Source organism: Rhinolophus hipposideros, assembly GCF_964194185.1.
Source record: "Rhinolophus hipposideros genome assembly, chromosome: 21".
NCBI lineage: Eukaryota > Metazoa > Chordata > Mammalia > Chiroptera > Rhinolophidae > Rhinolophus > Rhinolophus hipposideros.
The window spans coordinates 41,685,426-41,698,006 of record NC_138067.1 but is presented as its reverse complement, the minus strand read 5'-3'; the positions used below and the strand labels follow the sequence as shown (position 1 = coordinate 41,698,006).

At 47.3% G+C, this 12,581-nt stretch overlaps 1 protein-coding gene across 2 annotated transcripts in view; it reads left to right on the top strand.

Moving 5' to 3' along the window:
* SYMPK (symplekin scaffold protein) overlaps positions 1–12,581 on the top strand; it is a 34,831-nt gene that overhangs the window by 951 nt on the left and 21,299 nt on the right. The window contains exons 2-9 of one of the 2 annotated variants that reach the window (XM_081031406.1): positions 2,660–2,783; positions 2,907–2,972; positions 4,217–4,270; positions 4,365–4,438; positions 6,738–6,864; positions 7,544–7,793; positions 9,083–9,253; positions 10,585–10,824. In XM_081031406.1, coding sequence (XP_080887532.1) covers positions 2,679–2,783; positions 2,907–2,972; positions 4,217–4,270; positions 4,365–4,438; positions 6,738–6,864; positions 7,544–7,793; positions 9,083–9,253; positions 10,585–10,824 — 1,087 coding nt within the window. In that variant the 5' untranslated portion in view covers positions 2,660–2,678. The remainder of the gene's footprint in view (positions 1–2,659; positions 2,784–2,906; positions 2,973–4,216; positions 4,271–4,364; positions 4,439–6,737; positions 6,865–7,543; positions 7,794–9,082; positions 9,254–10,584; positions 10,825–12,581) is intronic. The other variant, XM_081031407.1, reaches the window with a different exon arrangement.

Sequence of the window (12,581 nt, the reverse complement as noted above, 5' to 3'; positions counted from 1 at the left end):
CGGTTTCAAGCCGATGTTTCTCAGTCTAGTCGTGTAGGACCCAGCTCCCTGGCCCATGCTGGTGTTAGGAGCCTTGTGCTCCCCCCGCCGAGGCAGCTGGTCGCCAGTCGCCTGCTCATGGCAGCTCTAGGCAGCTGCCGGCCACTGACGATGGTCCCCCGCCACTGGCTGCTCATGGCATCACATGGTGGCCCAGCTGCAGGGAGAGCTGTTGTTCACAATCTTAGCTGTAGAGGGCGCAGCTCACTGGCCCATGTGGGAATCGAACCTGCGACCTCGGCGTTAGGAGCATGGCGCTCCAACCATCTGAGCCACTGGGCCGGGCAGGGCTGGGCGGGCCCCCAAATATTCTTTAGTAGGAAGACTGGCAGAAAAAAACTGATAACATCCACATGACGAAATACTATGCAACTGTAAAAAGGAACAAGGAAAATCTCTTTACACTCATACAGAGAATGGGCTCCAGCATACGTTAAGTGAAAATAGATGAAAAGGAAGATGGTGTTTAATATATGCTCTTTTTATAAAAGAAAGGGAAATATGTATATACCTGACAAAGAAAATAGAAGTATAGGGGGCAGTCAGCTCAGCTGGTTAGAGCGCAGTGCTCTTAACAACAAGGTTGCTGGTTCGATACCCACTCGTATTATCATCATGAAAAGCTTCATTATGTTCTGATGAGGACAGCAGTATGCTGGTTGTTGGGTGGCCATGACTTGCATGAACAGATGTGGGGTCTGTTAATAGAAGACCCGGTCTTATTTTCGGGGAAACACAGTAGGTAGTGTATAGATGGTAATAAATGCCATGGAGAAAAATAAAACAACACAGATGGGGAGAGAAAGGAAATTGAAATTTGAAATAGGGTGGTCAAAGAAGACCTCACTGCCAAGGTAGTTGAGTTGAGACCTGAAGGAAATGTGGAGGGAGAGAGTTGTGCCAATATCTGGAAAGAGGAGTATTCCAGGCAGAAGGAAGAGAAGCACAAAGGTTTTGAGGAAGGGGCATGCTTGGCATATTCAAGGGACAACAAGGAGGCCAGAGTAGCTGGAGCAGAGAGAGCAGAGAGGAGCTGTGGGCAGAGATAGAAGGGACCAAATCATATAAGGTCTTCTGGGCATTGGTGAGGACATTGGCTTTGACGCCAAGCAAGATGTGGGGGTGACAGGCAGCAGGGATACTAGGAAAGAAGATGTTGGATAGTCATTCGTCCTGCAGACACCCTCAAATTTTTGTTAACAGTTTATGCAATATAATTCCGATCTTTTCTCATGTATATAAAAATAGCAGCTGGGCCGGCCGGGTGGCGCAGGCGGTTAGAGCTCCGTGCTCCTAACTCCGAAGGCTGCCGGTTCGATTCCCACATGGGCCAGTGGGCTCTCAACCAAAAAAAAAAAAAAAATAGCAGCTGTACTTATCTCATGTTGACTGTGTGTCCTAACTCAAGGTAGTCCTTCCTGTGAGGGAAGCACTGTTACCACTTCTGTCTCACAGAAGAGAACACTGACTCGGGTCGCTCTGTGTAGACATACACAAACTTGACAAAAATGGATTGAATTGCACATGTTCTGTGATGCATTATTGCAGGCTGTGGGGGACATCTTTTTTATGATGATACTGCACTGAGAGCCACTCAGTTTTTTTGCCGTTTCCTTCCTCTTCTGCTTTTTGGTTTATCCTTTCAGTTTCTTTTCTTCTTCCTTTTTTTTAAACATATACGTGTTTCCCTTTCTTTTGTAAAAAGGGAGCAGACAGCAAACATTGTCTTCTACTTTGCTTGTTTTCACTGAATATATGCTGGAGCCCACTGATTATCAGTGTATAGAGATTCTCCTCGTTCCTTCTTTTTCCCTCCCTCAGTCCTTTTCACAGCTGCATAGAGTTTTATTGTGTAGCTCTATCGTATTTTTCCAGCCAGTCTTCCTCTTTGAGAACCCTTTGGTTGCTAATAGTCTTTTGCTCCTTAGTCCTGTGATTGAGATCCTTCTTATTTCATAGTTGTGCCGCTGTGACTTTGGGACACAGCCCAAAAGTTTTCCCTCCCCACCCCACCCCTCTTTGAAAACAACTCCATAGCATTCCAGAAAATGGCTGAAACATAATTTATTCAACTGAGCCTTTTCTGATGTATTGAGTACTTACTGTGAGCAGGACTCTGTGACTGGTGTGTTTTAGAAAGCTTGCTCTGGTGTCCAGTGCAGAGTACAGCCCAGATGAAGAGTCGGGAAGGCACTGTGGCCAGTCCTTAGACGTTGGTGCAGAGACCCGAAAGATGAATGGGAGTCAGCCTGGCAGAATGGGTAAAAGGATGTTGCAGGCAGCGGGGACAGTATGTGCAAAAATGTTGTGTGTGTGTTCATTTGTTCCATCATTCAACACATGTTTGTGGTCAGCCGCTATGTGTGAAGTACTGGAGGTGAGTCTTGGTACTCCGTGAGGTACTGCCTCTGACCTGAGAGACATCAGTCACCCCCAAATTACAATCCATCAGACTGTACACTTACAGTCTGAGACAGACCCTGAAGTGGAGGGGGCTTCAGTAGACCCAACCAGGACAGGACGGGCTGGAAAAGACGGTGGAGCCCTTTGTGGATGGTGGGATGAAACTTCCAGCCCAGGCACAGGCGCCCAGAGCTTCATCTATCTTTTTCTTCCCCAGGGAGTACTAGACAGCAGCCATGGCAGGCAGCAGCGGGGACAGCGTCACGCGCCGGAGCGTGGCCTCACAGTTTTTCACACAAGAGGAGGGGATGGGCATTGATGGCATGACCACTTCAGAGAGAGTGAGCATGGAAAGAAGGGTTTGGTGTGGGGGGCGATCCACCTCCAGGTGGCAGAGCCCAGGGAGGGCCAAGGGGGCTGGGCGGGCATGGCAGCAGCACCACCTGCCTCCCCTCTCCTTCCAGGTGGTGGATCTCCTGAACCAGGCAGCGCTGATCACCAATGACTCAAAGATCACGGTGCTCAAACAGGTGAGGGGCTGGGCGTGTGTGGGCGAGCAGGACACAGGGAGGGCGTGTGGGAATCTGTGAAAAAGAAGACGGTGTCCACCTTGGAGCACTTAGGATATGCCTGCCATGGTGCATGCCCTCATTTAACTTTCACAAAAGCTCTGTGAGGCAGGGTAATTTCATCCCCATTTCATACAGGAAGAAGAAGACTCAGAGCTTAAATAATTAGCCCAAGGTCACTTTGAACTGGGACTTGAGTGCTGGATTCGAGCTCCACATCCTGTGCTCTTCATCCTTGGGTTTCCTTTCTGCCATGGTCCTTTCCTGGGGGGAAGACATGCAGATCGTGAGACAGGGAGGACCCAGAATGAGCAGGGCTGGGCTGAGGACCTGGGGGGCACTCCTGACCCAGCCTAGGGGAGAGGAGTGAGGAAGGCCTTTCTGGAAAGGGGGACGTCTGAGCTGAGACCTGGAGGATAAGGAGAGAAGCTGGCCACGTGAGGGAGAGGGACTCGAAAGAGGACGCAATAGCTTGCACAAAGGCAGAAGAGGACTTGGGGAATTGGGGGCGGGGGTGGCGTAGGTGTGCTTCAGACCAGGAGACTGGTGAAGTTCAGAGGTTGTGGGGTCGAGTTGCCTGGGTAAGGACCCCAGTTCTGCTACTTGCTCAGCATGCGGCCTTGGGGAGCTGACTGCACCTCAGCAATAGGCTACCCTCGTTGGGGGTGGCATAGCTGTGAGGGCCATTCAACAACAGCAGCTTGAGTAGGAGCCAGGCCTGTGCCGGTGCTGGGCTTATATGAGAATGTCTGTGGGAAAGGCTTGTTCCAAAGAGCCTGGCAGGTACGAGGGCCTCGGGAAACGGTTCTCACTGTCATACATGCCTGCTGAATTGTGGCAGTGCAAATGGGGAGTAGAAGCAGGAGAGTGGGGGAAACTGACGGACAAGCCTCAGGAAGGCAGGCCCTGTGGCACTTCCTTCTTTAGCCCCTTGCGTGTTGTGTACCCACTGTCCACCGGGACCTGCGCCTTGGAGGATCGTGTTGAAGCCTCAGCACAGCCCTAGGAATTGGTACTTAAGGCCCCATTTTCAGAAGAGACTCAGGGGAAGCCACTTGCCCAGCTTATGGGAGGAAGTGGCAGAGCCAGGATCTGAGCTGAGTTTATCTGCTTCCTAGCCCCAAGCTCTTTCCCCCTACACCCTCCTGTCTGCACTGATGAGACCCTGGTCTTATCTGCGCATTCCTTCTCCCAATCCCTCCCAGGTCCAGGAACTGATCATCAACAAAGATCCCACACTCCTGGACAACTTCCTGGATGTGAGTGACGGATGGGAGACAAAAGGTGTGGGTCGAGGGCTGAGGGGATGGATCCTGGTACAGCCCTGACCCACCTTCTTCCTGACATTGGCAGGAGATCATCGCTTTCCAAGTAGACAAGTCAATTGAAGTACGCAAGTTTGTCATCGGCTTCATCGAGGAGGCATGGTATGGGGTGGCGCAGGGAGCCCCTGGGAGACCCTTGGTGGAGTCCGCCTCTTCAGCTCCCGGCCTGGCCCGGCCCGGAGAGGCCGGCTCTCCACTTCTCAGGCCCATTCCCCCTCCCAGCAAATATTTAATAAGGTTGAAATCTTGGAGTCACGTTATTTTCCTTGCTTCCCCACACTTCATATCTGCATCGTCAGTAAGAACTGTTGGCTCTGCCTTCAAAGTGTAAACAGCATTTGACCATTTTCAGTCACTTCTCTTGCTATTACACTGGTCCAAGCCATCATCACCTACCTCCCACCTGGATGGCTTCCGTGGCTTTCTGTTGGGCTTCCCTGATTCCACTCTGTTTTTTTTTGTTTAATTGAAGTGAAATTCACATAACATAAAATTAACTATTTTTAAGTGAACAGTTCAGTGGCATTTAACACCTTCACAATCTAGTTCTACAACGTTTTCATCCCCCCGAAAGGCACGGCCATCCCCATTCCCTGCTTCCTCTTAACGCATGGCAGCCAGAGCCAGCCTGCCAAAACGTAAATCCGACCGCCGCACTCCCTGCTCCGACCTCCGCTGACCCACTGCCTCATTTAGATTGAAACCCAAACTGCTCCCTCCTGCCTCCTCTCCTGGTGGCCTCTCTGATCTTCACTCACGTCCCCTGGCTCCCTGGTTATTCCTCAGAAAAACAGGTGTTCTCCTTCACAGCTTCTCTGCTGGCTGTGCCGGCAAGGGACACTCCTCTCCAGGGAGCTAGCTGGTTCACTGCCTTGCTTCCTCCAGTCTTCTTCCGTGAGCCTTTCCTGGCTGTGCCAGTGCAGCCGCACACCTGACACCCCATCTGCGCTCTTCTTTATAGTGTTTTTGGAATTACCTTGATGCTTCTCTTCCCCACAAAAATGTCAGTCCATGAGGGCAGGACTTCTCTGCATTGTGGACCCCTGTACCCCATTGTCTACAACAGTGTTGGCACATAGGAGGGGCTCAATACGTATTTAGTGAACAAGTATGTAATCATATTAGTAATCAGGTGGAGTGCTTACTCTGCCATGCACTGTATTAAATCCTGTCTTCTGTTATCACCTGTAATCTTCACAGCAGCCTTCGGGATGGAGACTTGGTTCACTTTCTTTTACAGAAAGGGAAGCTGAGGCTCAGAACTTGCTCAAGCTGAGTCATTTTTTCATTAAACATTTACTGGATGCTTTGTGACTGGGAGGAAATAAAATAACCCCTATTTAGTGACATTTTCTAGTTTTCAGGCGCCAGCTACTTTGTTATTTGATCCTCAGAACACTATGAATTACCATTTAACTGAAGATAAAACTATGACTCAGAGAGGGGAAGTGAGTTTCTTAAGGTCACACAGCCAGTATGTGGCAGGCCTGGGATTTTAACCCATGTCTGTAACGACATTGCCCAAATTCTCAATCTCTACCTTTTATTGGAAGAATTTTTGGTAACTTTTCAGAGGTTGCAAAAAAAATATTTGTTCAACTGATATGTGTCGCATGCCTCCCATCTTTCAGGCATTTATGTCAGGCTATAGGGATATAACAGTGAGTAAAAACAGATTTTGTTCCTGCTTTCATTTAGCTGACAGTTGAGTTTCATATTTTTTGACTCATTAGTTTAATATTTAATTTCAGATTATAACGTGCTGTGAAAGTGACATTCATGTTCTAGGCGCTAGGTGGGGCCTTGAATCTTTTTATTCATTGAACAAATATTTATTGAAGGCCTTTTATTCTTTCCTTCAACAAAAAAACTGAGACTCTGCTAGTACTCAGACTGCAAAGGGCCCCCGCCCTTTGTTAGGGAAACAAACTAGTAAACAAAACTAGTGATTACATAAAGCAAAATGTTTTAAAGTCATAATGGCTAATATTTATTGAATGCTTTCTACGCTGTTCTAAGCACTTTACATGTATTGTTGCAATTTTCACAACAAACTATGAGGTAGGTACTGCTCTAAATGAGACAGAGTTGGTTGTCCAGATTCTCACAGTGGGCTGGCTCTGCTGCCCCATATGTGAACACAGGGCCCTAACAGCAAAGGAGTGGGGGCTGTATGAGCAACCTTGATAGAAGGTTCTGGGGCAGCTAGGTCCGAAGGTGCCAGTTATTCTCAGCTTCCGGATGTGCTGGCAAACAAGACAGGTGCAGGTCCTGACTTTGCCCACGTCCATTCCAATCTCCTGACACGCTGACCCTGATTTCCCGTCCTTTGTGAACGCCAGGTTCCTTTTGCCTGCCCGAAGACCACCTTGACCTTGCCCTTTTTCCCTCCACTCCCCAGCAAGCGAGACATTGAGTTATTGCTGAAACTGATTGCGAACCTCAACATGCTCTTGAGGGATGAGAATGTGAATGTGGTGAAGAAGGCCATCCTCACCATGACCCAGCTCTACAAGGTGGCCCTACAGGTAAGAGCTCCCTGCCCACCTGACAGGTCTCATTTACAGACTCACCTGTTAGAGTTCAAAACCAGAGTCAGATTCTTTATGGGCAAGATGTGCTGTTGGTCTTTGGGAAGAGACAACGAAGGGATCTAATGTTGCCTGATGGTCAGGAGTCGCCATTAACCCATACCTGCATCCCCTGACCCATTTATTTATGCATTCAGCAAACAGCCCCCGAGTACCTCCTCTGTGACCGAGATGCTCTGGTCCTGTGCTCGTGGTGCTCATGGCCCAGTGACAGTGATCCTGAGGAAAGAATCGCTAATATTAATAATAAAGAAATACTAATTATGAATGGTAGTCAGCGCTATTAGGAAGAGAACACACTACTGTGTTCCCTAGCGTTAATGAAAAAGGGAATCCATGTAATCTCTGCCACCATCGTGGGAGGTCAGCATTGTTATGCCTTTGTCTTCCTCAAGATCTGAGCCTTCTCTGGGTTGTCATTGTGAACCTCGTGAGGGCAGGGCCAGACCTGACTTGGTCACCACTTGGTCCTGTCCCCAGCGTCACCTGACTCAGGAACTGTTTTCCAGATGTATATATCTATTGTCACTTACGGACCTCTGGGTGGTGCTAGAGTTGGAGATTGATGTGCCCGTTTCTCTGTCTGTCTGTCCATTCCTCCCTGGGCCGCTCCCAGTGGATGGTGAAGTCCCGGGTCATCAGCGAGCTCCAGGAGGCCTGCTGGGACATGGTGTCTGCCATGGCCGGGGACATCATCCTGCTACTGGACTCTGACAACGATGGTGTCCGCACCCATGCCATCAAGTTTGTGGAGGGCCTCATTGTCACCCTGTCACCCCGCGTTGCTGACTCAGAGGTGCCCCGACGCCAGGAACACGACATCAGCCTGGACCGAATCCCTCGTGACCACCCCTACATCCAGTACAGTGAGTGGCCCTCGTCAGCTGGTGCCCTTTGTCACAGCACCGGCCCCCTTCCTCTTCCTCTTCCTCTCTTTCATTATTGGTGTGTCATTTCTGGAGACAGTATGGTACAGTGGTTAAGAGCTCTGACACCGAGTTCCAATCCCAGCTTCACCACTTACTCATCATGTGATCTTGGGCAAGTTACTTCTCTCGGAACTTCATTTTCTTTTTGTAAAATGGAGGCGATAGTAGTACCCCTTTCACGGATTTGTAGTGAGGTTCTGTGAGGAGGGGAGCATTTAGTAAATGCTAGCTAGTTTCACTGTTTTCCTAATTGCACGTACAGAAGTAGTTCGTGCACACCACTGAGGTGCCAGGTAGTAAATGTGGAGGGGTATACAGGAAATAGCCCCCCAGTCCTGCTGCCCAGAGATAAACTCTACTAAGAGTATTGTTTCCTTCCAGACCTTTTCTATGCAGAGATAGGTATTTGTCTGTATTTATAGTTTCTGTATTTGTTGGCTTTTTTGTTTTTAAGAAATAGGACTATGCTTTATATTTTCGGCTGGGAGACATTAAAGTGTAGTGACCCATGTTTGAATCTCTGCTCTACCATCTCTCAGAGTCTGTTACTTCATCTACCATCTCTCAGAGTCTGTTACTTCACTGGTAAATTGGGGGTCATTATTATGGCATCTACTTTTGGGTGTAGACATGAGCATTTGGTGCGTTAATATGGCCGGCACAGTAAGCATTCCACAGTTGCTAGCTCTTCCCGCATATTTTTTGACAGCCTTTTTAACTCAACAATATTATCTTAAGTTCTAGCTCTCCCTGTGAAAATCATGTTTAGTTGCTACACAATATTCCATATTTTGGTTACATCACATTCTATTTTTTATTCACTATTTCAAGAAATGTGGCATCCAGTATGTTTTTGCATAGAAAACGTCAAGAGAGCTAAATTGGGGACTGGATCAAGGAGAGTGGTGGTACAGAGGACTTTGAGCCTGTGTACGCATATAAACATATTCAAAGTTTTACATCAACATAGTTCATTCACATGCTTCAAATTTACATTATTTCTAGTCATTCAAAATTGTAAGCCCTTCTTTGAGCATCTTCATAACTAAATTATTATACTCATCAATGGTCTCCTAGGGCTCATCAACACCAAATTGTGCTTTTCAGCCATTCGCAGCCATCCATGTACAAGCAAGAGTCTCTCCCCTTTTGGCCCCACAGGCCGCTCTCTCCAGAGGCATGGGAGAAAACCTCCTCCTAACTGGTCCCCTCCTCTTCCTCATTAGATGTGCTGTGGGAAGAGGGCAAGGCAGCCTTGGAGCAGCTGCTCAAGTTCATGGTGCACCCCGCCATCTCCTCCATCAACCTCACCACGGCGCTGGGCTCCCTCGCCAATATTGCCCGCCAGAGGCCCATGTTCATGTCGGAGGTGATCCAGGCCTACGAAACCCTGCACGGTAGGCAGGTCCCCTCCCTCTCCCTCTCTCCTCTCCTCCAGCCAGTCTGCTCTTTCCTGAGGACATGGGAGCTCTAGGTAGCGGGCCCCAGCAGGACGTGTCATTAGTCTAGTGCCATAGGTTGTGGGCACAGGGAAGGATTCTCTAGATTAGACCGGAGTCTTTCGATTATGTGTGACGGAAACCTAGTCCAAAGCTGGCTTTAATATTGAGGTATGTGTGGGTGGAATGACATGATATCTGTGAAATACTTTAAAATATTCCAGCCTCCCCATGTGCCCCCCACCCCCCCCCCACCCCCGAAAAAAAGCAAGGAGGATAGATGTGCCAAGATGAGTAAAATGTTGGTGGGCACATGGTGATTCATTATACTGTTTTCTCTAGTTTTGTACATGTATGAAAACTGCTAAGTCTGGGGTTGATGGGTGAGTGTGTGCAGATCATGGATCTGCATGAATCTGTTTCCATCTCTTGCCTCTTGTTTTTTCCATGTTGGTTTCATTCTGTGTCTTTTTCCTTGGCGTAACAAAGATGGCCCCCCAATAGCTCCAGACTTCCATTCTGTCCACTTGGCAACCCCAGGGAAAGAGAGTGTCTCCTTCCCAGTCATTCCAGTGAGAGCCCAAGGGCTGATGCTCATTGTTTCTGATTGGCTGAAAAGAGATTACAAGCCTATCTCTGAACCAATCACAGTGACCAAGGAATGGCAGTGTTCTTACTGGCCCTGAGACACTTGCCCACTTGAACTGAGAATGGAACCAGGGTGGTTCCTTCAAAGAAGAATGGGAGTGTTGTTGGCTGAGGAAGTAGAGAAGGACGTCAGGCAGGGGAAATTACGGGCATCCTCTTTCTCTCTGGAGCAGGGGAGGCCCCCTCTTCAAGGTGACTGTTAAGACATTCAAAAGTCATTCTGGTGGCAGAGACCAACAGTGGCCTGTTGTAGCAGTTCAGTTGGACTATTCTGGAGGTGAAGGTGGTGATTATAGTAATCCCCAGGGTGGGGCATTGACATTTCCAGACCAGAGATGGAGGGAGACAAGGCTTTATGCTTAATAAAAGGAAGCTTAAGTTTTGAGAGAGATGAGACTTCATGTTTAATAAAAGGAAGGTTAAATTTTTTCTTTGCATTAAGGTTGACTAATACTGATGGAGACCTCTCAAGGGTTTTCAGCAGAAGCTTGTGCGAGGGGAAGGCCACACACTAGACCTGAGAGCGAAAGAACTTTTCTAGGGCATGTCGACAACCACTGCCCGAACTGGGGCCTGGGTAGTGAGACTCAAGGCCCATGAGCTCTGTCCACAACACAAAACTATTGTTTCTTTCTCCTCAGCCAACCTGCCCCCGACACTGGCCAAATCTCAGGTGAGCAGCGTGCGCAAGAACCTCAAGCTGCACCTGCTGAGCGTGCTGAAACACCCGGCCTCCTTGGAATTCCAGGCCCAGATCACCACCCTGCTGGTGGACCTGGGCACGCCGCAGGCCGAGATCGCCCGCAACATGCCCAACAGCAAGGAGGCCCGCAAGCGGCCCCGAGAGGACTCAGATTCCACGCTCAAGAAGATGAAACTAGGTGAGCTGAGGAGGCGGGTCTGGCCTGGCAGGAGCCGGGGGCAGGGACTGGCCACCTTTAAAGTGTTTATTTACATGAAACCGAAAGCTCCACTTATATTAATATGATGTTATAAATTACGTTGTGTAAATGTAACATAAATGATATCAAAATGAAACAATTAAAGCGCTAATATTCTTAAAATAATTATGAATTATTTAAATTATACAGAAAGGAATAGAATAAAAATAGTCTCCCTTTTACCCCTCTCCCCAAAAGGAACCACTCCCAAGTATTAACACTTAACGTTTTCTTTCAGAAATGCTTCATATGTGTACCGTTCTCCTTTTCTCTGTGTCACTTATCAGTATTTTTTCTTTTTGAAGTAATTTCTTAATGGTTGTATGATCAGCTTTCTTACTCCAACAAAATTTTTGTAGTCACTCATGTTTGTTTCGAGAACATGTACGAAAGAAGTGTTTTTGTTTTAAAAAATAAGGAATTTATTTTGATATAAAGAGTCAGGTAGGGATCTATTTTTTCATGTAGGAATTTATTTTGATATAAAGAGTCAGGTAGGGACCTGAATTTGCTGAGTAATCCTCTTGGAGCACTTTCTATATCCGCACATTGAAATCTGCATTCTGTTAGTGGCGGCATAATAGTCTGTCATGCATATGGACGGTACCAGTCTTTAACCAATCCCCCTGTGGACAGACATTTCATTAGTGTCCATTCTTTTAAAAGTATAAAGATTGCTGTAGTCTTGCGTGCATGTCCAGTCATAGGACAAATTCCATGTAGTGGGATTAGTGGGGCAGAGGGTTTGAGCATTTGAAGGTATTTTTTGCCCACCAATTTTACTTTTTCTGTTTCTTTCAACTTTTTGTTGTGAAATAACTTTGACCTTGCAGACAAGATACAAGAAGAGTACTGAAAACTCCCACGTCCCCTTCACAAGGCAGGGATACCACATTGCATTTAGTTGAAAAGTCCAGGACAGCTGTTTGGTGGAATATGTCCCTCTGTTTGAGTGTGTCTGCTCTTGCCTCCTGATTGAATTCAGGGTCTGCATTTTTGGCAGGAACACTGCAAAAGTGATGCCCTGACCTCTGTGTGGCATCAGGAGGCACGTAATGCCAATTTGCCCAATTTGGGTGATGGGAATTTTGATCCCTTGGTTTCTCTAGTGTAAAGTACCCTTTTTCCCCTTGTAAATAAATAAGCGGAGGGAGATGCTTGACGATGTAAAATACCTGTTTTTCTTCCAACTTTGACTCCGTGGTTTTAGCATCCATTGATAATTGTTGCCTGCTTCTCTTATTGCTATGATGGTTATAAAAAGATTTCCTTCTACATTTATTAGTTGGCATTCTGCTGCAATGAAGAGGTTTGTTTTTCTTCTCCCTACTTTATTATCAGTATGGACTTGTGGATTCTTATTCATTCTCTGGGTTATCGTCCATTACTGTGGTCATTCATTTTGCTGCCCTAAATGCCTCATATTGAGCCAGTGGGAGTTGACTCCTGTGTGCCTTTAATATGTAACATAAGTTTTTTTGAGTATTTCTTATGTATTCTTGACTATTTTTGACATAACCAGAAGTTCTACACTTGTCTTGGACTTTCTGTACCCCAGCCTTGGAATCAGCCATTTCTCTAAGGAGCCCTGGTTTGTTTTAAGTAGAGAATGGTTTCAGAAATCAGATCTGAGCCCTGGATATGCCCATTGCTTCTGGGTGCACTTAAATTCTCGATAGCCTTTGCCAAACCGTTTT